Source organism: Eptesicus fuscus, chromosome 8 (assembly GCF_027574615.1).
Source record: "Eptesicus fuscus isolate TK198812 chromosome 8, DD_ASM_mEF_20220401, whole genome shotgun sequence".
Taxonomy (NCBI): domain Eukaryota; kingdom Metazoa; phylum Chordata; class Mammalia; order Chiroptera; family Vespertilionidae; genus Eptesicus; species Eptesicus fuscus.
In genome coordinates this window covers 10,422,197-10,447,177 of record NC_072480.1, presented here as the reverse complement: position 1 = coordinate 10,447,177, position 24,981 = coordinate 10,422,197, and the positions used below count along the sequence as shown (strand labels likewise).

The window sequence follows — 24,981 nt, the reverse complement described above, 5'->3', positions numbered from 1 at the left end:
TGAATATACTTAATACTGCTGAATTTTACAGGAAAACATGGTTAATTTAGTAAGCAGTTAGACAGCCATGAGCAGAGCAAGGATGATAGGCCAGGTACAGAAGGTCACCAGGATGTAAAGCCCCAGGGCAAAACTGGGCTGGTACCTAGTTCCCAGGGTGACCGTTCCTCCCCTAGCACCCCCTGACCTTTCACATCGCTGGTCCTGGGGCTGGGACCCTCCGCTGACCTTTCCTCCTCTGGCATATTGCTGGTCATGTGAGTTAGACCCCCCCTCAGAGTGGGAAAGAACAAGGGGACGAAGAGTAGCCCTGAAGCATTAAGCCCCAGGACAATGAGGCTTTGGTCCACATCAAATACATCTAGGCCTCATGCAGTCATGGCTGACATCAGGACCTGCTGCAGTGACAGATGACCCTGCCCTGGCGCCAACAAATCAGCGGAGGCCACCTGAAAGCTGATGAATAATCTATTGAGATTCTCCCCTGATTCATTTTCTCTTCTCTCTCTTCTCTTCTCTTCTCTTCTCTTCTCTTCTCTTCTCTTCTCTTCTCTTCTCTTCTCTTCTCTGAAAGCCTGTCTTTCCCCACCCCCTTCCTCCAAGGCACTTTTTTTTTTTTTGTCTTCCTCTTTCCCCTAAGCTCCAGGGGCCCTCCTTTTGCTGTAACTTGTTTTTTGAGCCCATTTCCTCTATGGCTCACTGTTTCTACCTCTGTGACTTTCTAAATTAACTTTCTCTTATAATTTGAGTCTTGGCTCTGAATTCTTCTCTTAGCCAGAACTCAGGAACTGAGGTCGCTGAACCCCAGGCCCAATCTCCCGAAACAACTGGTGCCGTTTTCGCCGCCAGCGGTTAACATGGTAAATGTTGTTAACGTGTATTTTACTACAATAAAGAAAACTGAAGGGAAGACAACACGGACTACAGTCCCCGTCCTTACAGCCTCAGGACAGGCCAACCAGCAGGTGGGACTCGTGTTAAGGGAATGCAGACTACAGGTTAATACTGAGAAGACCCAGCCCATTTCACGGAAGAAGTTGACACAAGAAGGGAGGCCATTACTACTTCCTTCAAATGCTTAAAATCCGTTGAGCAAAAGCCTTACAGTCCAGCTGGAGGAACAGAAGGTTCACCTGAAGCTGACCGCCTTGCGTCTGACTGTTCTCAGGGTTGAAACCGAGAAGCCCGCTCGGGCCCAGAAGCTGGCGCTGTGCCCCAGTGCACCCCCAGGCCCCCAGGGGGCGCTCTGGCCGGGCCGCTCCTCCCCGCGGTGACCCTTTCGCCGCAGAGCAGAGCCCACGTCTGCGCCGGCGCAGTGGCGCCGCAGCCTCTGCGGCCCGAGAGCAGCATGGCGGCGTCCTCCGTGGGCGAGAAGGAGAAGGAGCGGCCGGGAGGCGGGTCGGGAGCGGCCTGCGGCAACAGCACGCGAGAGCGGCTGCTGTCTGCGCTGGAAGACCTGGAGGTCTTGTCCAGGTACCGCCGGCGGCCTGAGCCGGGCAGGGCCCTCGGGAGGGCTGTCTCCGGGGGTTGGCGGGGAGGGAGACCCCGGCGCGCCGAGACCCGAAGACAGCGCCCGAGTGTCGTGGGCGCGGCGCCCGCAGCCTCCCGGTCGCCGGGACGGCGTTCCCCCAGCCCCCGCCCCCAGGACGTTCTAGTAACGACAGTAACCCCGGAACCCTGCACTGTCAGAACCGTGGCGGGCCTTGGAGGTTGCGGATGGGAACCCCTCCGACCACGGCCGCCACAGACAGTTAAAGAGCCACCCCAGGCGCCAGAGCAGGAAGACGGCGGTGAGGGTGAGCCCGTGTCGCCGGGAGGAGCCCGCTCCCTGGGAGTGGGAGACACGGGCGTGGACCGTGACTCCGTCAGAGGCGTGCCTGCGGCTGCGGCGGCGCTGGGACGAGGTGCCGGTTGTCATCAGGGTGGGCTTCCCGGAGGAAGGCCTGCACGGCGAGACCGAGCTTACCCGTCCCTGAGCGGCGGGTAGTTGGAACAGCAACGATATGTATTCCTGATTTCAGAGAGGAGGGAGCACACACGACCGGGTGGAATGATCCGTTTGGGATGGCTGCGGTGCAGCGTGTGTGGCAGAGTTAATCTGATGGAACTGCATGTCCTTTTCTTTATTCCGTCATCTTTCATGATAGTCTGTTAAGTTGGTGCCCCTCTTAATTTCCTCACGTTCACTTGGGAGTGAAAATTGTTTGGGTTCTTTCTCCTAAAATGTTACTCAGATTTGACCTCTGGTTCCCATCCGCACTATTTTACATCCCATCAAAAATCTTAATGCAGCCTCCCAACAGTTTCAGTTGCCTTCATGCATCTCCACTGTATCTGTCTGATTTGCCCAAGAGCAGAGCTGTGTTTTTAAAAGCCATCTCAGATCACTTTTCTGCTTGAAGATATTCGTTAGGTTTCCACCTTCTAATGAGATAAAGTCCATATTCTTTAGCTAAGTGTACAATAGATAAAGCCATTCTCCATCTCCTCTTAATCCACCCTGTTAGTCTCATTTAGGTCACATCCTTCCGCTCTTCCGTGCCCGTCATTCCAACCTCCTCAATGCACCCCATTCTAGTCATACTTCCTCAGCTCTACTGTCATTCCCACTCCACATCCATCTTGATAAATCATTCATTCATCCGGCTCAGATAGCACCATTTCCACAGCCAACATTCATTGACAGCTTTAGAATAAATCTTATATATTGTATTACCTGGCCTACTGATAATCAGCATTTTATCTACTGTGATTTAGTCCTTGCCATAGCGAGCATTACTTACTAGATTACTAGGTCAGCACAATATTAAATGATGTCGTACTGTAAATTAAACAGTGCATGTGTTTAGTTCACGGTTTAGCCTTTATTAGTCTAATACTTGATTGGCTTCTAAAATCTTTGCTAAGGAATCTTGATGATGTTGTTGAGTATGAAATCAGTCAAATTAAAATGTTCCTTATTATTTCTTCATTTTGACCAACCATATGGTATGGATGGTAGTGATTAATTTTTCTGTAAATATGTTGATATTGTGAAGAAGTGACTCACCCTTTGGGGAGTTGTGGCTGCTGCCTTTCGCATGGAGTGGGTCTTAGTCTTAGCATTTCAGTATATTCCCTAGAATATATTTCATATTCACTAATTTCAGGAACTAAAATCCTTAGCCTGCCCATCCAGGGTAATGGTCTTGGAGAGTTTTTTCTGACATTGGACAGCCCAGCAGTCAGTCTTGAGTTCTTGCCTCTGGATTGTTGTGCTGCTGAGCTGTGTATCTCAGGTGTGTTTTCCTAACGCTATCGGTAGGAGTACATATACTTGATATCCATGTACTCTAGACTTGAGATAGCATAATTAAATAACTTATAAGTTACGTTAAATTTGAGTCTAAATTGAAATTCTCTTGTACCTAGATTTGATCAATTTATCCTACTTTATATTTAATTGTTACCTTGATTACCAAGTATAGCATTTTCTGTGTGGTGAAATGTGCTTACTCACTCACGTAGTGAATCATAGTTTAAATTTTCCTCAAGAACCTCACTGTTTCTGAAACCTCATTCTTCAGTGTTCCACTTGTACAAGTGAGGTGCTGAGTTTTCTATTCCTCTAAAGAAGCTGCATTTCCTCTATTGCTCTTTTTCCTAGAATGCCAAAAAGACTTTGATTTCTTGCCCTAGCCGGTTTGGCTCGGTGGATAGAGCATCAGCCTTCGGACTAAAGGGTCCCAGGATCGATTCCGGTCAATTTGTAGTCCTCACTGAATCTATTGACAGGTGATAGGCTTCAGTAATAACCATTGTCTTAAAAGTTCATTTTTCTTTTTCTCTGATTTTTCTCGTTTCAAGTTTTTTATGAAAAATGAAAAGTTTCTGGTTGATGTAACCTCTGACTTTTCAAAATAGTGAGTTTGAGATATGGGATATATTTTTTACTATTACCTGATTATGTAGCTTTTCAGTATATTTATTACTTTGTAAAATGAAATAGAATAAGGCAGTCTTTGTAGAAATTTTAAAAATAAAAACATAGATGGATTGTAATCTGAAAGTTTTTCCTAACCTGTTTGTGATTCAGAACTCATTGTCCCACAGAAGCCATGTTGATAGTGGTCTTGAAGTTTCCACTCCCGTCTGTTAGTTCTGTGTGCCTCTCATTTCTCTCAGGTGTAGTTCAGTTGACCCTTGAGCAATGCAAGTTAGGGGCACAAATTTCCCACGCAGTGGAATATCCACATATAACTTTTGACTCCCCCAAATCTAGTAGCCTACCATTTTTCGGAAGCCTTCTGATAACATAAGCAATCAATTAACATATATTTTGTATATGTATTATATACTGTATTCTTTTTTTTTTTTATACTAAATTTTAATTGATTTCAGAGACGAAGGGAGAGGAAGAGAGAGAGATAGAGACAGCAATGATGAGAAAGAATCATTGATCGGCTGCCTCCTGCAATGCTGGGGATCAAGCCTGCATCCCGGGCATGTGTCCTAACTAGGTATTGAACGGTGACCTTGTGGTTTTAGGTGGAGCCACACTGACTAGGCGTACAGTGTATCTTACAATAAGTTAAACTAATAAAGAAAATGTTATTAAGTCATAAGGAAGAGAAAATATATTTTCTTCCTAACCCTTAACTTTGGTTTTATTTTTGTATTTTCTTAGTTATTCTTATCACTTGTATTAGAATTCAAGTGCAAATTTTCACTTTTATAACCCACACATCTGGAAAGTGCCTGGCAAGTAATAGGCACTCAAGAAATATTTGACAAATGAGTGTATAAAGACCTTCCAGATTGGAGGAGCGCCGGCAGCAGGGTGGGGAGAGGCGTGGGGAAGATGGCTGCGGCGGCGTGTCCGAGCGTGAAGGGCCTGGTCGCCGTTATAACCGGAGGAGCCTCGGGCCTAGGTCTGGCCACAGCGGAGCGACTGGTGGGACAGGGGCCAGTGCTGTGCTTCTGGACATGGCCAGCTCGAATGGGGAGGGCCAGGCCAAGAGGTTAGGGAAGAGCTGCGCCTTTGCCCCAACCGATGTGACCTCAGAGAAGGACGTGCAAGCAGCTCTGGCTTTAGCAAAAGAAAAGTTTAGCCGCGAGGATGTGGCCGTCAGTTGTGCAGGCATTGCGGTGGCCCTCAAAACATATAACTCAAAGAGGAACCAGGCCCATACCTTGGAGGACTTCCAACGAGTTATCAATGTGAATCTCATAGCACCTTCAATGTGATCCGCCTTGTGGCTGGTGAGATGGGCCAGAATGAACCAGACCAGGAAGGCCAACGTGGGATCATCATCAACACTGCCAGCGTGGCTGCCTATGAGGGCCAGGTTGGACAAGCTGCATACTCTGCTTCCAAGGGGTCATCGTGGGCATGACGCTGCCCATTGCTCGGGATTTGGCTCCCATGGGCATCCGGGTGATAACCATTGCTCCAGGTCTGTTTGGCACCCCACTGCTGACCAGCCTCCCCGAGAAAGTGCACAACTTCCTGGCCAGCCAGGTGCCCTTCCCCAGCCGGCTAGGCCACCCTGCTGAGTATGCTCATCTGGTCCAGTCCATCATCGAGAACCCATTCATCAACGGAGAGGTCATCCGGCTGGATGGGGCCATCCGCATGCAGCCTTGAAGGGAGCGGGCAGACGAAACACACACTCTTCCACCCGTCCTTCCCCTGGCATACTGTACTCCAGCTCAGGAGGAAGCCCGGTAGCCATTTTGTAACTCTGCCCACTAATCGCCTTCTGTACCTAATAAAGTCTATTTCTGACAGGAAAAAAGAAAAAAGAGAGAGAGAGACCTTCCATTCCCCACCCACTTTTTTCATTAATTAGCTAATTAATTCAATATACAATGCTGTGAGAAGGTTGAGTCTTAATTGACACCAGAAAAAAAAGTATGAGGTTAGCAGGAAGGAAGGTGAAAATAGGGAGGTAAAAATAGCCCGGTGGCCAGGGAGAAAGTACAAACACTAGGGCAGGCTAGTCATGTGAGGTAGCAATTTGTGAAGCTGCCCCCCTCCTGCATAATTTCTGAAAAATCTCATCTGTCAACAAGTTCGGAACTAATATATAAATATATAAATATTACCTGCTAGTCATCTTTTCCTGCTCTATACACTAGTTTTCTTATAGGATTGGCATATCTAGTAAATGAGCTTTCTAGACAGATAGGATTTTATTATAGTGTGTAAGAATCTATAATAATAAAAGCGTAATATGCTAATTAAACCAGACTGGACGTCCTTTCAGATGAAGCCGGGGCTGCAAGGAAAGCCTGGGTTCCGGGTGCCAGAGGGAAGCCGGTGCCGGCAGCGGGGGGAAGGAAGGCCTACTCTTGTACGAATTTTGTGCATCAGGCCTCTACTGCCTTTTATATGATACCTGTTTGGTTAATTTAAAAATTCAATTAAAGTAGAAAATTATTAAAAAATGACTCATCCATTTCTTGTTTTATTTTACCTTAAAACACATAAAAGGTTATATTTTCACTGATCTTTTTATATAAGACAAGAGATAAGGAACTTTTTCTGTAAAGGGCCAGATTGTAAATATTTTCGGAGGCCATAAGGTCTCTGCTGCAACTACCAACTGCCATTGTAGTGGGAAAGCAACCATAGGCAATCTGTAAATGAAGAGGCATGGCTTTGTTCCAAAAATGCAGTATTTATCAGAACTGTAGATGTGCTGGGCTGGATTTGGCCTGCAGACAGACCCCTAATGTAGGAGTTTTTCATGCATAAACCACCCATAATGCACTGGCTGCAGTTTCTAGTTTGGTTTCTTTAAAGTGAAGTAAGACTTAGGCTCTCATCAAGCAGTCTTAGGGCAGACCTTTGCTGAGTTTTTTACTTTCCCCTCCTTCTTTACAGCTGTTGTTGAGTCTTTCCAAGCATTTAACTTCAGTTTTTACCAAAACAACTTTTCTGTTCACAATCATATTTTATTGGTATTTATATATTGAATATTAATGTATATAATTATAGTAATAAGTAAAACTTACATAAATAAGTTTGGTAGCAAACACAGCTGGTGAGAGCTGAAGTCCACAGTCGTAGTGGACTGAGGGGCAGTAGCCATTTGTTCTTAGTGCTGCGCGTACCATGAATCCAGAAAGTCTGGTAGAGATAAGTTAAGAAAGCCTCTAGGGTATTTACTTTGCAAAGAGTTTTTTTTGTTTGTTAATTAGTTGGTTGGTTGTTTTTTTTTTAATTTTTTCTCTCTCTCTCTCTCTCTCTCTTTTTTTTAGGGAGCTCATAGAAATGCTGGCAATTTCAAGAAACCAAAAGTTGTTACAGGCTGGAGAAGAAAACCAGGTAAGTGGCTTCTTTTTTAATTCAAAACCAAACCAAACCATAATTTCCACAAGTTTCCTATTTATATTTACTTTGTGTGAGGACAGAAAGATTGGATCATTTTAAGTTACTAATTAAAACTTTTAAATTGATATGTGTATCATATACATAAGGTAACAATGTGATCAAGAAAGTAGTTGTCTAAGGGTTTAGCAGTATTGTTTCCTATAGTTCTAATTGCAATTACCCATTTATTCATTTTTATCTTTGGAATCATCCAATAAAGTCTTGTTAAATGGAGATCAAAATAGTTTCTGGAATAAAAAAGATCAGTGCTCTCATAAACTAGCCCTTTATTGTAGGACTAGAGGCCCAGTGCATGAAAATTCATGCACTTGGGGGGATCCCTCAGTTTGGCCTGCGCCCTCTCTCAATCTGGGACCCCTCGGGGGATGTTCAACTGACAGCTTAGGCCCGCTCCCCAGGGGATCGGGCCTAAGCTGGCAGTCAGACATCCCTCTGGCAGCCCGGTAGCCCTTAGGGGATGTCCGACTAACGGCTTAGGCCCCGGGCCTAAGCCATTAGTTGACATCCTTAGCGCTGCCACAGAGGTGGGAGAGGCTCCCACCACTGCCACTGCTCTGGCCAGCCCATGAGCTGGCTTCTGGCTGAACGGCACTCCCCCTGTGGAAGTGCACTGACCACCAGGGGGCAGCCCCTGCGTTGAGCTTCTGCCCCCTGGTGGTCAGTGTGCATCATAGCGACTGGTCCTTCCTGGTCGTTCTGCCATTAGGATCAATTTGCATATTACCCTTTGATTATATACTAGAGGCCCGGTGCATGAATTTGTGCACCAGGGGGGGTCCCTCGGCCTGGCCTGCAGGATTAGGCTGAAACTGGCTCTACGACATCCCCTGAGGGGTCCAGGATTGCGAGAGGGCACAGGCCAGGCCGAGGAACCCCATCAGTGCACGATCGAGGTCAGGGAGGGACACGGGAGGTTGGCCAGCTGGGGAAGGAACATGGGAGGGCTCCAGGGCATGTCCAGCCCGTCTCGCTCAAACCCGATCGGCCGGACCCCAGCAGCAAGCTAACCTACCAGTTGAAGCATCTGCCCCCTGGTGGTCAGTGCATGTCATAGCAACTGGTCGACCAGTCAACTGTCTGCTTCCTGATGGTCAGTGCATGTCATAGGGAGTGGTTGAGCAGCCTTAGCATATCATTAGTATATTATCCTTTGATTGGTTGAACGGACAACCAGACACTTAGCATATTAGGCTTTTATTATATAGGTGGACTAGAGGCCCTGCACACGAAATTCATGCACAGGTAAGGTCCCTAGGCCTGGCCAGCGATCAGGGCTGATCTGTGGGCTGACTGGTTGGGCAATTGGAGGGCCCTCACTGGCACCCACCTTGGTCGGCCTGGCGCTCCCCTACCCCCCAGCACCCACACCCCGCAATCTCCCCGCCGCTGCCGTGGGTTGTCTCCCGCTGCGGGGTGACCGGCAAGGCCATCAGGGGGCCCCCGCTAGCACCCACCTTGGCTGGCCTGGAGCCTGCGGGCTGGGGACAGCTCCTGCGTTGAGTGTCCGTCTCCTGGTAGTCAGTGCATGTCATAGCAACTGGTCGTTCCACCGGTCGATTTGCATATTAGGTTTGTATTATATAGGATTGGTTTCCCTTATGCAACCTGAATGGAACTAAAAGAGCATACAATTGTTAATAAAGGTTACGTATTTTGTGGATGTTGAGATTACAGGTAGTTTTTATTTTCTTTATACTTTTCTGTGCTTCCTAATTTCCTACAGTGAACAGATTTTTTGTTTTCTGGTTCAAGACTTTTTAAGAGTGCACATTTTATATTATGGAGGGGAACACAATTAAAAAAAACTTTTTGAGAGAAAATGGGAAGGATTAACCTTTTTAAAGATGTAAGACAGAACAGGAGACGGTGTCTGATTATCTTAACTCTTCTCCCCCATTATCTTAACTTCATTGTATGATATCTTTTGAGGGCAGAGAAATCTGATGTACTCTAAATAGAGGTGCCCTAGAACTTGTTTTCTTCAATGATCAATTCCCTCAAGAGGAGAGGGGGAATCAGATAAGGCTACAAGTTGAAAAAAAGCTGCTTGCTTAAGGGATATTAGGATTGGGGTTTTTTTGTTGTTGCTATTGGTTTGTTTTGTTTTCAGAAAAAGAAAGAGCCTAGAGACAAATGTGTTATTAAAAGAATCCCAATCTCAGATTCTTTATTATTAAACTTGAAGCCCAATGCACGAAATTCATGCAAGGGGCTTGGCCCCCACCGCCGCTACGGCCAACTCTGCCTCAGCCCCCACTGCCGCGGCTTCGTCCGGAAGGACGTCCAGTCTTGCCGAAACCGGTTTGGCTCAGTGGATAGAGTGTCGGTCTGCGGACTAAAGGGTCCCAGGTTCGATTCCGGTCAAGGGCATGTACATTGGTTGCGGGCACATCCCCAGTAGGGGGTGTGCAGGAGGCAGCTGGTCGATGTTTCTCTCATCGATGTTTCTAGCTCTCTATCCCTCTCCCTTCCTCTCTGTAAAAAATCAATAAAATATATTTAAAAAAAACACACACAAAAAAACGGAAGGACGTTCAGTCTAATTAGCATATTATGCTTTCATTATTATTGATAACGTGGGGTTAATTAGGAATTTATTCAAAACTAGAGGCCTGGTGCACAAATTTGTGCATGGTGGGGTCTTTCGGCCTGGCCAGCGATTGAGGCCAATTGGGGCTGATGGGGGCCGGCCGGGGAGGGACTGCGGGAGGGCTCCAGGGCATGTTCAGCCCTCTCGCCCAGTCCCAATCAGCCAGACCCCAGCAGCAAGCTAGCCTACCGATCAGAGTTTCTGCCCCTGGTGGTCAGTGCACATCATAGCGACTGGTCAAATGGTCGATTGAACGGTCAACTGATCAGTCGGACACTTAGCATATTACGCTTTTGTTATATAGGATGAGCAAAAAGTGAAAAATGAGTTTTTACTTTATTTTCTAGGCACTTAGTAAATGCTAGCTATGAACCAGGCGCCCAGTTTATTCAGAAGATCATAACCAAAAGCTGCACTAACCTTTCTTATACTTTTTAAGAACTAGCAATTCTTGCCCTGGCCGGTGTGGTTCAGTTGGTTGGGCATCAGCTTGTGCATCAAAAGATTGCTGGTTCAATTCCAGGTCAGGGTACATGCCCGGTTTGCAGCCTCAACCCCTGGTAGAGCGCATGAAGGAGGCAGCCGATTGATGTTGCACTCTCATATTGATGTTTCTCTCTTCTCCCTCTTTCTCTAAAATCAATATTTTTAAAAAATAAATAAAGAACTAGCATTCTGTGAATCATATCTTATACTTAGTACTGTGTGAATTCCTGTGTAATTGTCATTAAAACTGTTAAATATTAGAGGGATATGCCATTTGAAACTTTCTAACCACCATTTGTTTTAATATTCATATTTTCATATATATATAGAATTTCAAAGTTAGAAGGGACCTTAATGGTCTTCAGTTTGACCTCCCGTCAAACTGATTGTCTTTCAGGGTGGATAAATGAATTAAAGGTTAATGGATAAGTGGAACTAGAATCTAGGTCTTCTGACTTCAGTTGAATAATTTTTTCTACTTAACAATAAAATCTAAAGAGAATTTTTACTATTCTCTGATGGTTTATAAAATAGGTCAAACTGTGTACATTTCTTGAAAGCTGTCATGGAACTAATGTATACTACTCACTTTGGTTAATACAGTGATGGGCAACCTTTTGAGCTTGGTGTGTCAAACTTCGCCAAAAAACTGAACATAACTCGGGTAGTGTGTCACTTTGAGGAAAAAACATTATTTCGCAAATGTTTCATCCTCAGGAGCAGCAAATGTTTCATCCTCAGCATGCGGCCGCTACCTTAGCGGCCGCGTGTCATCAGAAATGGCTACGCATGTCAGTGCTGACACGCGTGTCATAGGTTCTCCATCACTGGGTTAATAATTTTTTTTAAATATAGCTTTTATGGAAATGGAAACCTAGGTTTTCCTCTTGTGACTTGAGAAGAATGGGGATTATAGGCTGATGAAATAGAATGCACCCATATCTGTATTTTTTAGACTTTAACAAATTTTTAATAATATTTTAAAAATTGATTCTGGCCCTAGCTGGTTTGGCTCAGTGGATAGAGCGTCAGCCTGAGGACTGAAAGGTCCCAGGTTCAATTCCAGTCAAGGGCACATGTCCAGGTTGCAGACTCGATTCCCAGTGGGGGGTGTGCAGGGGGCAGCCGATCAATGGTTCTCTCTCATCATTGATGTTTCTATCTCTCTCTCCCTCTCCCTTCCTCTCTAAAATCAATAAAAATATATTTTAAAAAATTTGATTCTGAATTTGGATAGCCATTTTCTTTCTGATATATTATGTCCTACTAGCATAGTAAAGTAAGGGTATTTAGATTAGATTGCATCTCCTGTAGTCAACGGCAGGTGGGTGATGACAACTACCCTTCATTGAGCTTTTCTATGTATACTTAACATACATTATATCATAAATCTTCATAACAACTGTCTGTGATAAAGTACTGTTATTTGCCCTTTTCCTAATGATAAAGTACTGTTATTTGCCCTTTTCCTAGATCTCTTGCCAGGCTCCAAGAGGTCAGATAACTTTCCCTTGTCATACTGCTAATAAATAAAAAACTAGAGATTTGAACCCAAACTTTCTATTTTTTGCTTCTTAACCTTCATAGTTAGTGCCAAAACTTATTTACTATTTTTTTAAATTGCTCTTTTATAAACCATCTTCATCCTGGACAATACGATACATGAAATCACAGGTTTTATATGACAGTTATATTTTTCTAATCCTAGCACACATGTGTAATAATAAAGTTTTTTAAGCTCTTGGTGCCAACTAAAATAATCTCAAGTATCAAAATTGGGGGAACCTCCACTGCATTATATTTTTAAGGATAAACTTTTAAATTTTTTCTTCCCTGGGAAATGAATAAACTTGTTCATTTAGCATATTGCTAGTTCTAAAAGGCTAGTTTTGTTTTGAATGAAAAAATAGCACATAATTACAAAAAGAAGGAAATATTAATATTAATCTGTTTTCCAAAATAATTATAAATAGGCTATTTTTATTTTCAGTAAGGATTAAAAATATTTGAATGTGTTAAAATTTTATAACCCAGACAAGTATTAGATGGATTATTTGTTTCATTGGAATGTAGCTTTTTATTTTGTTGTCTGCTTTAATTAATTATTATCTGACAGGTGCTGGAGTTACTAATTCACAGAGATGGGGAATTTCAGGAACTAATGAAATTGGCACTTAATCAGGGAAAAATTCACCATGAAATGCAAGTTTTAGAAAAAGAAGTTGAGAAGAGAGACAGTGATATTCAGCAATTACAAAAACAGCTAAAGGAAGCCGAGCAAATACTGGTAAGTTGGCAGTCTGGTTCTTTAACAAAGATATTGTTTATTTCATTATTCTTGACAAATAAGTCTACTATTAGTATTTTTTAATTGATTTTGAGAGAGAGAGAGAGAGAGAGAGAGGAAGGGACAGGGAGAAAGAGAGAGAAACATTGTTGATGTGAGAGAATAATGTCAATCCTGCACATCCCCTACCAGGGACCAAGCCTGCAACCTGGGCCCTAAACGGGAATTGAACTGGCAACCTTTTGGTGCACAGGACAATGCCCAACCAACTGAGCAACACCAGCCAGGGCTCTATTATCAGTATTTCGAAATGGCACTTCATTTTCCAAGTCTGAAAGTGACAACTTTTCAGTCTGGTCAAATATTTCAAAATCAGTAAAAATATGTACCAATTTTATGAATTGATTAAAATTTATATTAGTTACTCTTCCATCCTAAACTAGGTGGGATTAGGATAGGTGTCAAGGGCTCTAGTTTTTCTTTTTCTTGTTCTTGGCTACTGTTTCCAAGAGGCAATTTGTTTGCTATTATTTGCCCAGTTATTTCACTGTATACTAATTAATATAATTGTTGTATGGTGGTGTTGCAGACACAGCTGTTTGATTCTCATATGGACCAGACATAGCTGGCATTCTTGACCCTGATAAATCTCTCCAAAATGTGTCAAAATGGGCTCCAATATATAGAAGCCTGAGCAGTTTGAGATAAATTAACCACTCCTACTACAGAAATGACCCCAAGTAAAAACTTCTTTTTTTTTTTTTTCTTTCCTTTACTTGTTTTGTTTTCTTTTGGGTTTTTTTGCTCCCTAGTAAATACTTCTAATAAAATCTATTTTTATTAGAAAAGTAATACAGTGGAACCTCAGTTTTGTTTCGGAAGGCTGTTCAAGAAGTGATTTGTTCGAAAATCGAATCACCTTTCACATTAGAAATAATATAAATTGAATTAATTCGTTCCAGACCCCCAAATAATTTCCTGTTTTGACCTTTCTTACTAGTATATACAGTACATGTCTAATATACTGTTTAATCTATAAATAAATACTTCTTTTCTTAAATTTATCAAACTCCCCCATCCTAGCCTTAAAGAAATCATTTTCAGCACTCATTCCAGGGGTGTCTTTCAGGTCAGTATGCAGCATCTTTGTGTGTTCATATATCACTGCCTCCAAAATGCTGTCACGGGCTAACTGCTTTCCGTTTATCCAAATCAACAACAGTTTTTCTACCTCTTCAGTTGCCTATGATCATTGCTTCTTCCACACCCTTAGCAACATTAGCACTCTTGGTGGCCCCTTTATGTTTTAAAATTGTACTAGTGTGTTTGATTTCGCCTGCAACAAAAGCATTCTCTCCTTTTTTGCCTGAGAGATGCTTTTTGTCACGCTGAGATATCAGCATGAAAAGGTTGTCAGGCCCAAAACCGAGACATTTTTTCTGTGAACAACTTGGGTTGAGAAACGAATTGTTCAAGATGGGAGATGTTCCAGAAAGTAGGTTTGCCTATCAAAGTATATTCAGAAAATACAAAAAAGTAGTAAGAAGAGGGAAAATTGCCTTTAGTCGCACTGCTCAAAGACTGTCACTGTTTACAGTTTGGTGTAGATCCGTTCAGTCTCAGGTGTGTGCATTTTTTTATCTATTGTAATTAACAAGGTACTAACTGACATTCTGTTACTATTTATTAACCTTTTGCACTCGGATGTCGAGTGTGACTCGACACGGTTAGCATTAGAATAAAGGAATCGAGAAAAAAGCAAGCGAGTGCAAAAGGTTAAAATTAAAGCATTTTTATATAATTATATCCTCGTTTAGTTTTCTAACTTTCTGTTACAAAGAATACTTCGATGAATATTCTTTCAGAAGCTTTTTTACTTTTGCATTTCGGATTATATTCTTTAGATTAAGTTTCAAATATAATTATTGAGTTAAAGACAGTGAACACTGAATTTTATGATATAGGTAATAGCAGCTGACATTTATTCATCACTTGTGCACCAGGCCCTGTGCTTTACTCTTCACTTGCAGTATCTCAATCTTCATAGCAATTATATGAAGTCATTTTGCATTTTAAAGATGAAGAAACCAAGATTTTAAGGAGGGTAAAAAGTAGAGATGTAACTTAAACCTAAATCTCTTCAATGCCATATTCTTAATCACTGTATTATAGTTGAGGTTGCAAATCCTAGGTTAACCTCAATTTACCCTTCAGTGTACCTTTGTGAGAAGTGTGGGGGTGAGGACAAGTTCATATAGCAGTCACTAAGCGTGAAGGTAATGGTAATATATAAATGAATAAGAGATCAATGCAAGAATATATCTTGCAAATTAAAAAATAAATTTTTAGATATTTTATTCTTGAATTAGGTGAAAGAATAGGATGCTTTTGGGTTGGTTCATGGTCTAGATCTCTTCTGAATGATAGAGGACATAAAGAAAAATGTTGGTAAACAATCCAATTTATACGTTATTTCCAGCAAGTAATTTTGTGACTGGAGACTAATTCATGAATATAATATTTGCTTCATTAAGTATAACTGTGATGTAAGTGATATCCAGTGCTGTTTCAGAATATTACAAATAAATAGTGGAGATTTCCAAATTGGATATTGTTCCTGTGGGATAAGTGATATTGTGAATTAAGCAAAAAACTGCACTTGATATTGTAAAGAATAAACCATATTTCTCTTTAATGTTCTTTAGGCAACAGCAGTTTACCAAGCAAAAGAAAAACTGAAATCAATAGATAAGGCAAGAAAAGGTTAGTACTGCGGGAACACTGAATGACTTTCTGAAAAAAATCAACTTTTAGTCTCAAGAAACTGATGAGAGTATTATTAGTCATCATTTGCTGCTGTCAAAAGGTTCCAATAAATTTTCATTGTAAAGTGTCAGCTATGTTTTAGTGCTGTGCCCAAGTCTTACATCCTCTTTCAGCTATAAAAAGCAATAATATAAGGCAAGTTATGGCTATGTACTCAAATGTGCAGTAAAGACAATGGCTTTAAAAAATTGTTGGGAGAAGAGAACTGTGAGCTGGAAGTGAGTGGGATTTGAATTGAGTCTTGAAAGATAGGACAGAGGATGAAAGAAAACATCCATTGGACAGTTGTAGTGGGACTAAGAACATCATGAAGTTAGAACTAGTCCTGCAGAAACACAGCAGGCCTTCCTGTTCCCTCTGCTGCTCTCTAAAAGGCTCCCATTTTGGATCTTTTTGGATCTTTTATTTTGCATACTAAAAGTCAGAATTGTAATGAAAACTCTGGCTGCTTCCTTTTAATAATCTACATTTAATGATCTCAGACTTGTCAAACTTTCCTCTTTTCCTGTTTCAGATAACTTAATATTTGGTGTATGTCTTTCCAGAATTTTTTTGTTATTTTTGTTAATCCTCATCCGAGGATATTTTTCCATTGATTTTTAGGGAGAGTGGAAGAGAGAGGGAAAGACAGAAAGAAACATCGATGTGAGAGAAACACACATTGATGGGTTGCCTCCTGTATGAGCCCCAACCAGGGCCAGGGCCAGGGCCGGGGCCGGGGAGGAGCCTGCAACCGAGGTATGTGCTCTTGACCGGGACCGTTTGGTCCGCAGGCTGACGCTCTATCCACTGAGCCAAACTGGCTAGGACAGGGTTGTTGTTTTTTTAGATCTATAAACACATATATACCAAGAACAGTACAAATACATATGTATACATATATTCTAAAAAAAAGTCAGGTCATGTTGTACATATTATTTCACAGCTTTTTTTTTTTTTTACTTAAGGAATATATTGTAAACATCTTTCTACTTAGGTCTACTTATAAGCTTAGAGTCCGTTATGTTAACAGTTGAGTGATACAGTGTGAACTGCTGCTCTGATTTGGATATCACTGGGAAATGAAATATTCTGTTCTCTTTTATTTGTGTTCACTGTTGCTTTCAGAATAGTAATAGTATTTAATGGTAGTTAAAAATTGAGGTCATTGAGCATTCTCATGCTAGTCTCCCAAATTTAATATTTTAATTATGTCAGCTGATTTTTCTGAATGTCTTGCTCTTTTGTTTAGAAATATATATATATGATTTAAGTCACATTATGCATTCAAATATTATTAGGGAAGGTAGGTAACTCAGATTATCCTATTTTCAGATCATTTAAAAATTAAGTGTTAAATGTAACTATGGTTTATGCATTTATGAACTTCTGTCTTTATAATCAACTCTTGACTCTCTCAGGTGCTATCTCCTCTGAAGAAATAATTAAGTATGCACATAGGATTAGTGCAAGTAATGCTGTGTGTGCCCCACTGACCTGGGTTCCAGGTAAAAATACTTCTCTTTTTACTAGATATATGTGAAAATTCTTACATGACTGTACACAAAAATAGAGAAAAAGATTTAGCTATAGAATGTATTTAAATATAGACTTATGTAACATTTGCTACGTATTTTCACATTTTTAAGGTTTTATAAGTAAGAATATAGGTCATTGGTTTTATTGGTTTGGTTTTCTACAAAGCTATTGCCACTAGGACCTGTTTGTTTTATATTTTTTTAAATAATAAATAATTTTTAAAAGCACAAGATAATATGTGATGATTCTAAAGCTATAGATTTATATGCCTGTAAAACCCATGCTGGCCAGAAGCCAACTTTTTAGAGCCATTAGGATTTCCACAAAGATTCCAGCCTGGGAAACAGACAATTCCAACTATCCTATCTAATAATAGAGTAACATGTAAATTACCATCACTCTGCTACGCCCACGATTGGGCGGCGGGAGGCTGGGGGGCGGGACTCGGGGTGGCCTATCCGGCCATTGAGAGGCAGGGATCCGCTGCCACTGAGGGGGGCTACCCTGCTGTTGAGAGGTGCAGGGGGCAGGACTCCCGCCCCCTGTGCCTCTCAACGGCCAGATCCGCGGCCGCTGAGGGGGCCTGCCGCGGACACCCAGCTGCGCCTCTCAACGGCAGGGTAGCCAGGTGTCCGCGGCAGCCCCGCTCAGTGGTCGTTGAGAGGCACAGGGGGCGGGAGTCCTGCCCCCTGCGCCTCTCAACAGCAGGGTAGCCCCCCTCAGCGGCCGCGGACCATCAAAAGCGGGGGAGCTGGGTGCCTGTCTGCTCCGGCACCAGGCCTTTCAGAAGCCTCCTCGAACCGGAGGCTTCTGAAAGGCCTGGTGCACCAGCAGACAGGCACCCAGCTCCACCGTGAAAAGCGAAAGCATGTAGGGGACCCTACACGTGCATGATTCAATCATGCACTGGGCCTCTAGTTAGGTAATAAAGATAGAGCCCTGAGCGTCCCAATAGCAAACACACAGGACTGGAAAGAGCTGGAGTAAAAAAGACAGCAAAGGAGTAACCAGCTGTAACTATATTAATAGACAATGGGTAAAACATAAGATGGAGACATTAAGGTAGAGCAGCAGCCTTGGGAGGAGTGGGAGATAGTTATCTCAACTTCAGTAATTCCTGATGTTATTTTGGTATTTTGCTATACTAAAAAAACTAAGAGTAACTATATTGTTTGGGGTCAGTAACTGGAATTTGTGAGAAATATTACCAAAAATTTGGTCCAAATCTGGCCCAGTTTTGATCAACCCCAAACTGCTATTTAGTATGCTTTTATGTTGGAAATAAAGATTACTCACCCCTGATACTCCACTGGAAAGTCAAGGAATTAGTCTTTAAATGACAAGATGAATGAGATTGGTTAGAAAAGAGTTTTAATTTAGACAGTTCTTCCATAAGCATTCAGACCTTTCTATCAGGAGAAAAAAAGAAGTGTCATGATCTGTTCTCCCTAGAGTATGTATTATTACTATTTTCATACTAAATAATGCAGTTAAGTTAGAAGAGTCAAGATGATTTTACCTTTCTAAACTTGTCATTTTGAATTTTTGCTAAATTGACAAACTTCATTTTTTTATATAGAGAATAGTATATTATGGTGAAGATTCAGAGAAGAAATAAAAATACATGTATTAAATATATTATCCTCTTAGTAACAATTGATAAGATGTCCTTCATATTTCAAAATTGAACGTTTAGCTTGAGTTTTCAAAATGAACCAATCGAATTAAAAGTCATCTGTTTTGGGTTTGGGTTTTTGTTTTGTTTGTGTGTGTTTTTAGGGGACCCACGGAGACCATACCCAACTGATTTAGAGATGAGAAGTGGATTATTGGGTCAGATGAACAATCCTTCCACAAATGGTGTGAATGGTCATTTACCTGGAGATGCACTTGCAGCAGGCAGATTGCCAGGTAATCCTATCTAATAAAAGAGTAATATGCAAATTGACCATCATCCAACACACAAGATGGCTGCCCCCATGTGGTCAAAGATGGCTGCCCCCATGTGGACACAAGATGGCCACCACAAGATGGCCTGCAGGGGAGGGCAGTTGGGGGCGATCAAGCCTGCAGGGGAGGGCAGTTAGGGGTGACCAGGCCGGCAGAGGAGGGAAGTTGGGGGCGACCGGGCCTGCAGGGAAGGGCAGTTGGGGGGGACCCAGGCCTGCAGGGGAGAGCACTGGTGGGGGGGGGGACCAGGCCTGCAGGGGAGGGCAGTTGGGGGGAACCAGGCCTGCAGGGGAGGGCAGTTAGGGGCAATCAGGCTGGCAGGGGAGCAGTTAGGCGTCAATCAGTCTGGCAGGGGAGTGGTTAGGGGTGATCAGGCTGGCAGGCAGAAGCGGTTAGGGGCAATCAGGAAGGCAGGCAGGCGAGCAGTTGGGAGCCAGCAGTCCTGGATTGTGAAAGGGATATCAGATTGGAGAGGGTGCAGGCTGGGCTGAGGGACACACACCCCCGTGCATGAATTTCATGCACTGGGCCTCTAGTATTAATTAAAAGAATGCTTTCAGACAGACCAAAGTTTTGGCTGTTGAACAAGTTGGAGGTACCAGATCCGATTCATTTTAATAGCTGTTTTCTGCCAATTTATTCTACTCTTTAGTTTAAGGATCGTTCTAGATGGAGGTTATGAAATTAGAATAAACTGACCTTTCTCTCTCTCATTTGTTAATATGCCATTTTTCTCAGGCATTGGGCTCTCTCTCTTTTTTTTTCATTGTTCAAAACATTGGTTTTTAAAATTGTAAGACAGCCCTAGCTGATTTGGCTCAGTGGATAGAACCCTGTGGACTGAAGGGTCCCAGGTTCGATTCCGGTCACGATTACATGCTCCTCCCTGGCTCAGGCCCTGGTTGAGGCACGTGCAGGAGACAACTAATTGATGTGTTTCTCTCATATCACTATTTCTCTCTGTTCCACTTTCTCTAAAGCTCAATGGAAAAAATATCCTTGGGTGAAGATTAAAAAATAATAATAAAATAAAATGGTGAGACATACTGTATAAACAGTAAGAAATACATACTTTGAGTTTAAGATGATAAAGTGGATACACTCCTAAAAAAAAAACCCAAGTTAAAATGAATAACAAAGCTTTGTATAGGCTTTTAATAACCTTATAAAATATCATTTTTCTGAGACTTGGCTCAAGTTTTGCATATAGTATGGTTTGTGCTATTCTTGTATGTTATTTTATGTTTTCCATATGCTAACTTTTATAGAAGTGACTTGTTTTGATTTGGAAGAACATTTTAAAACTTAAAAAAGGAAAATACTACCTTTTCACCAATCACTTAGTATTTTATCTATTGTTTTCCTCTGTTTTATTTACATTGTTAAAAATGTGCTCTAAACAATATATTTATTTATTTATTTGCTTCTCATTGTAAGGATGCGCCTGTTACTGAAAATGCTTTGTAAGCATTATTTTCGTTAATTGTCTAAAGTATAAACTGGGAATTCACTGTGCATTAGTTTCCCTGGATATCTCATTTTCCTCTTTGTGATTTTGTTACGGAAAGGGGACCTGGCTGTTGGAGGGTCTGCCTAGGGTCAGCTGATAGTGTGTGGGGTTTTACTTTGTGCAGGTGAATTTTAGAGGACATTTAATAAAGCTGGGGAGTGAAACAGAAAGGCCTGGGGAAATGAGCCCAGGCTGGTCTGCGTTGGCTCACGAAGAAGTCACAGAAATGGGGGCCTTGGGGACAGGTTCAGGGGGCTGCCTGGGATGAAGTGCTGCTGCCCATTGCTGCCCTGGTTGACAGCCTCCTGGGAGATGCATGCCTGTGGAAGAAGGGGTAGGAAGGTTCTGGTGTGCCCCTAGGAAGGAGAGCCAGTGCTGGGTCCTTTGTCTTGAGGCTTTTATTTCTCTTGCAGGCAGGAATCTTTGGGGAGGTCACAGGGGAGGGTTTTTGCAGAATAATCATCAGTTTTCCAGGTGTGCTCCTCAGGGTCATAGTCTCCACTGATTGGTCAGTGTCAGGGGAGGGGGTCATTAGTCATGGCAGCTGGACCTGGTGTCACCCATCTGGTTTTGCCGCTTTTCTGGGTCTGGAACTGAAATACAACTGAGGCCCAGATGTTATCTCTGGGGAGGTGACCTTCTGTGTCTATAAATAGCTCTGTCAGTTTGTTCAGCTGTCTGTCTCAGTTTCCTGTTCCACTGTTCTGGCTTAGTGGCCTGTCTCACTTGTACCATATCCTATGCCAGTCAAGGTCTATTCAGGAGGCAGAAACCACACCAGCAATGTGGACAAGGAAATTTTAAAGAATTAACAACTAGTATAGTAACAAGATACTAACTATTAAGGGAATAACAGCTATGGGGAGCAGCTACTACATCTAGAAGCAAGGCAGAGTACCCAAGGTTCCTCCCCATCCCAAGGCCTACGTTCATATAACGGTGCCCTCATTAGAGGGGGTATAGCCATGGCCCACTGGATGGCAGAGAAGTTAGGTATCAAAGGCCAGAGCTGGCAAACAGGAAATTACCCACTAGAATTCCAGCAAGACTTGCTTGGAAGCTACCCTTTGGGGTAATGATGAAGCTTCCTGGGAAACCACCCTCTGGGACACCACTGAAACTGGCTAAGAGGGGAGCACCACTTGTCCTGTGCACCAACCAGGCACCACAAGAGTAAGACAGAAAGCATCAGATCCAAAAGAAGTCAGTTCCTCTGATAGAGTCCCTCCAGTGCCCTCTACTGAAGCTTAACAGTGCGGCTGCTGCAAGGGAGTAATGTTTTTAGGATCCAGGGAGAAGAGTGGATTTGACACTTAAAAAGCAGTTTAAACTTGTAATGCATAGTATAGTATACATTAACTATTTATAATGTATATAAAAAATATATAGAGAGTAATATGTCATCTAACATACAGGGTGGGGTAAAAGTAGGTGTACAGTTATTTGTATGGAAAGTAACACAAGAATCTATAATAATAAAAGGATAATATGCTAATTAGACCAGATATCTTCCAGACATCATTCCTGACGAAGCTGGGGCGGGGGAGGGGAAGCCAGCCCAGGTCCCGGGTGCTGGAGGAAAGCCGGTGCCAGCAGCCGGGGGGAAGGAAGGTCTACTCTTGCACGAATTTTGGTGCATTGGGCCTCTAGTAAATAATAAAAAATAATATGTGTTGCATACTCACACTGTAAACCTACTTTTGCCTCACCCTGTATATGTACATACAACCATAGATATAGGAAATATGTGATTTGTAATTATGAATGTTTTGCAAAAGAAAAATTATCTACTGACTATATAAATAGTTACTTATGCTAAAGTATGATTTTTTTAAAAATAAAACAGGTTCTAGTTACTAAAACATTACTCTCTTTCTTGATAAATTGGATCTATGTTAATTTGGCCAAATGTGTTTTGATTTCTAGCCTAAAAAAAACTTACTTCAAAATAATTGCATGGAGGGAAGAGTTATCTAGAAGTAAATAATTACTAGTAGAAGTGTTTTTATATGTGCTTCTTTCTTTTCTCCAGATGTCCTTGCTCCACAGTATCCCTGGCAGTCAAATGACATGGCAATGAATATGTTACCACCAAATCATAGTAATGACTTTTTGTTGGAACCTCCAGGACATAATAAAGAAAATGAAGATGATGTAGAGGTTATGTCAACAGACTCCTCAAGCAGCAGTAGTGACTCTGATTAAAGAAGCATACAGAATTGAATACTGTAGAATTCTGTTTCTTAAACAATAGCAAACCTATAAAAATAGGTAATATTGGCCATAGTGGAATTGTGCAGCCCATTAAAAATCACAGATATACTTTTTAAAGCCAAAAATCATGATTTTAGTTCTAACCCATTTGTTAAATATTTAGAGAATAATCAAAATTTACTGTTGGGCCCTAGCTGGTTGCTCAGTGGTTAGAGCATTGGCCCATGGACTGAAGGGTCCCAGGCTCGATTCTGGTCAAGGGCACGTACCTGGTTGCAGGCTCGATCCTCAGCCCCAGTCAGGACGTGTGAGGGAGGTAACCAATCGATGTGTCTCTCTCACATAGATGTCTCTCTCTGTCTCTTCCCCTCCCTTCCACTCTCTCTAAAAACAAATGGAAAAATATCCTTGAGTGAGGATTTAAAAAAGAAAAATTACTGTTGGGGAAAAAAGATTATTCAATTCAGTGCCTTCTTACCCTGTTCTAGTCCAGTTGTGTTGGACTTGTACATAGTAGTTCTGGAAATGAGATTTGAGGTAAATGACCCATGTATATATCACTAATAGGCCTCCTGGAATTATTTAGAAAATATTTTTTTTAAAGGCAGCATATCACTGAATGTGCATATCAAAATATCAAAAACCCTACTGAAAGTGAAGGTTGTCAGCTTCTGTCACAGGAGCAGGAAAAATGCCTCAATTTGTACTATTTGTAATTATTGTAATTTTTAAAAATAAACTAACTTGTTTATACTATTTATGCATGCATTTTAATTTAAACTACTTCCCATGTGGTTTAGAAAATTATTTCTGTAAATCCAGTTGCATTTTTTACATTCTTAAGTAGAATTCTGGTGTGTGAATGAATGTGATATAATAAATACAATTGAACTAGTAATCACAGCTGGTGGGTTTCTCCAAGGCCCACACTGACACTCTTTTTGGAAGAAAAAGAATAAAGTGGTATTTTGGGTTTTTTAAATAATTTCTTAAAACTTGATCTTAAAAATAAAGATTTTAGAATATATTTTATCTCAGTTCAATTTTTTTACCTTTGTATTAATATGAAGTAGCTTTAATGACATGCCAAAATATGTAAATTACAGTCATTACATAATGTCCATTACACAGTCAATATAATAAAATATTAGCTGGTTAATTTTAAATAAATGATACGACAGCCAACCAAAAGAAAAGAGGGTGGAGAGAGTTGAAGTAAATACAGGAAAATCTTGGAGCTTGTTGAATCTCGGTGTAGGGCAGTGATGGCAAACCTATGACACGCGTGTCAGCACTGACACACGCCATTTCTGATGACACGCGGCCACTGAGGCGGCTGCATGCCAAGGATGAAACATTTGCTGCTCCTGAGGATGAAACATTTGCTGCTCCTGAGGATGAAACATTTGCGAAATAATGTTTTTTCCTCAAAGTGACACACTACCCGAGTTATGTTCAGTTTTTTGGCGAAGTTTGACACACCAAGCTCAAAAGGTTGCCCATCACTGGTGTAGGGTATATGGAAGTTTATTGTACTGTTTTCTACTTCTGATAATGTTTGAAAATTTTCATATTAAAAACTTACTTTGTTTTCCACATCAAAAAGTTCTCCTCATACCCTGTTTTCAAATGCCAAGGAATGGAAAAGTTTCAACTCTGTTCTAAGAGAGAGCTTCAATGCTGCCAGAGCTCCAATTTAAGGATTCCAGGCATGGAAAGAGTGTATGGGAGCCATGACGCCAAGCGTTTATCGAGATTTAGGTCACCCGTTAAGTTTGCTAGAGCTGCAATCCTATCTAATAAAAGAGTAATATGCAAATTAACCATCACTCCGCTACAAACATGGCGGCGCCCATAGCACCAGGGCTGGACGCTGGCGTTGTTGCCATGGTGACGATGCTAGCGTCCCACGCCCAGGCCACAGAGGGAGGAAGGGCTGCCGACAACGCTGGGCCACTGGGCCAGGGGTGAGCTCTGAGCCGCCACCACATGGCATGGGACATGCCCCCAACCCAGCGGACAGAAACCCAGCTGACAGAACGGGCCACTGGGTTGGGGGCGTGCCCCCGGCAGCCCCCCGCAGTATGGCTTTGGGCCGTGCCCCCAGCCCAGTGGACGGAAGCCCTGCGGACACAATACAGGGGGTCCTCTGTGCATGAGCTGCAGAGGAAACACCTTTTCTGAAGGCTCATTGGCTAAGCTCCCTGTAAGCTGCTTCTCAC

General features: G+C 42.2%; 1 protein-coding gene and 1 pseudogene across 2 annotated transcripts; both read left to right on the top strand.

The window, feature by feature from the left end:
• The first annotated feature begins 1,280 nt into the window (after positions 1-1,280).
• On the top strand, positions 1,281-23,515 carry MED4 (mediator complex subunit 4). Of its 2 annotated transcripts, none has more exons than XM_008152062.3 (7): positions 1,281-1,473; positions 7,246-7,312; positions 12,571-12,741; positions 15,447-15,504; positions 16,968-17,054; positions 18,865-18,996; positions 22,578-23,515. In XM_008152062.3, the coding sequence occupies exons 1-7, from the start codon at positions 1,349-1,351 to the stop codon at positions 22,748-22,750; spliced, it is 813 nt and encodes a 270-aa protein (XP_008150284.1). In that variant the 5' UTR covers positions 1,281-1,348; the 3' UTR covers positions 22,751-23,515. The 2 variants fall into 2 exon arrangements, with proteins under 2 accessions (XP_008150284.1, XP_054575741.1); XM_054719766.1 differs by lacking the exon at positions 1,281-1,473 and adding an exon at positions 1,588-1,904.
• On the top strand, positions 1,417-5,785 carry LOC103295602 (3-hydroxyacyl-CoA dehydrogenase type-2-like; annotated as a pseudogene).
• Positions 23,516-24,981: the final 1,466 nt, after the last annotated feature.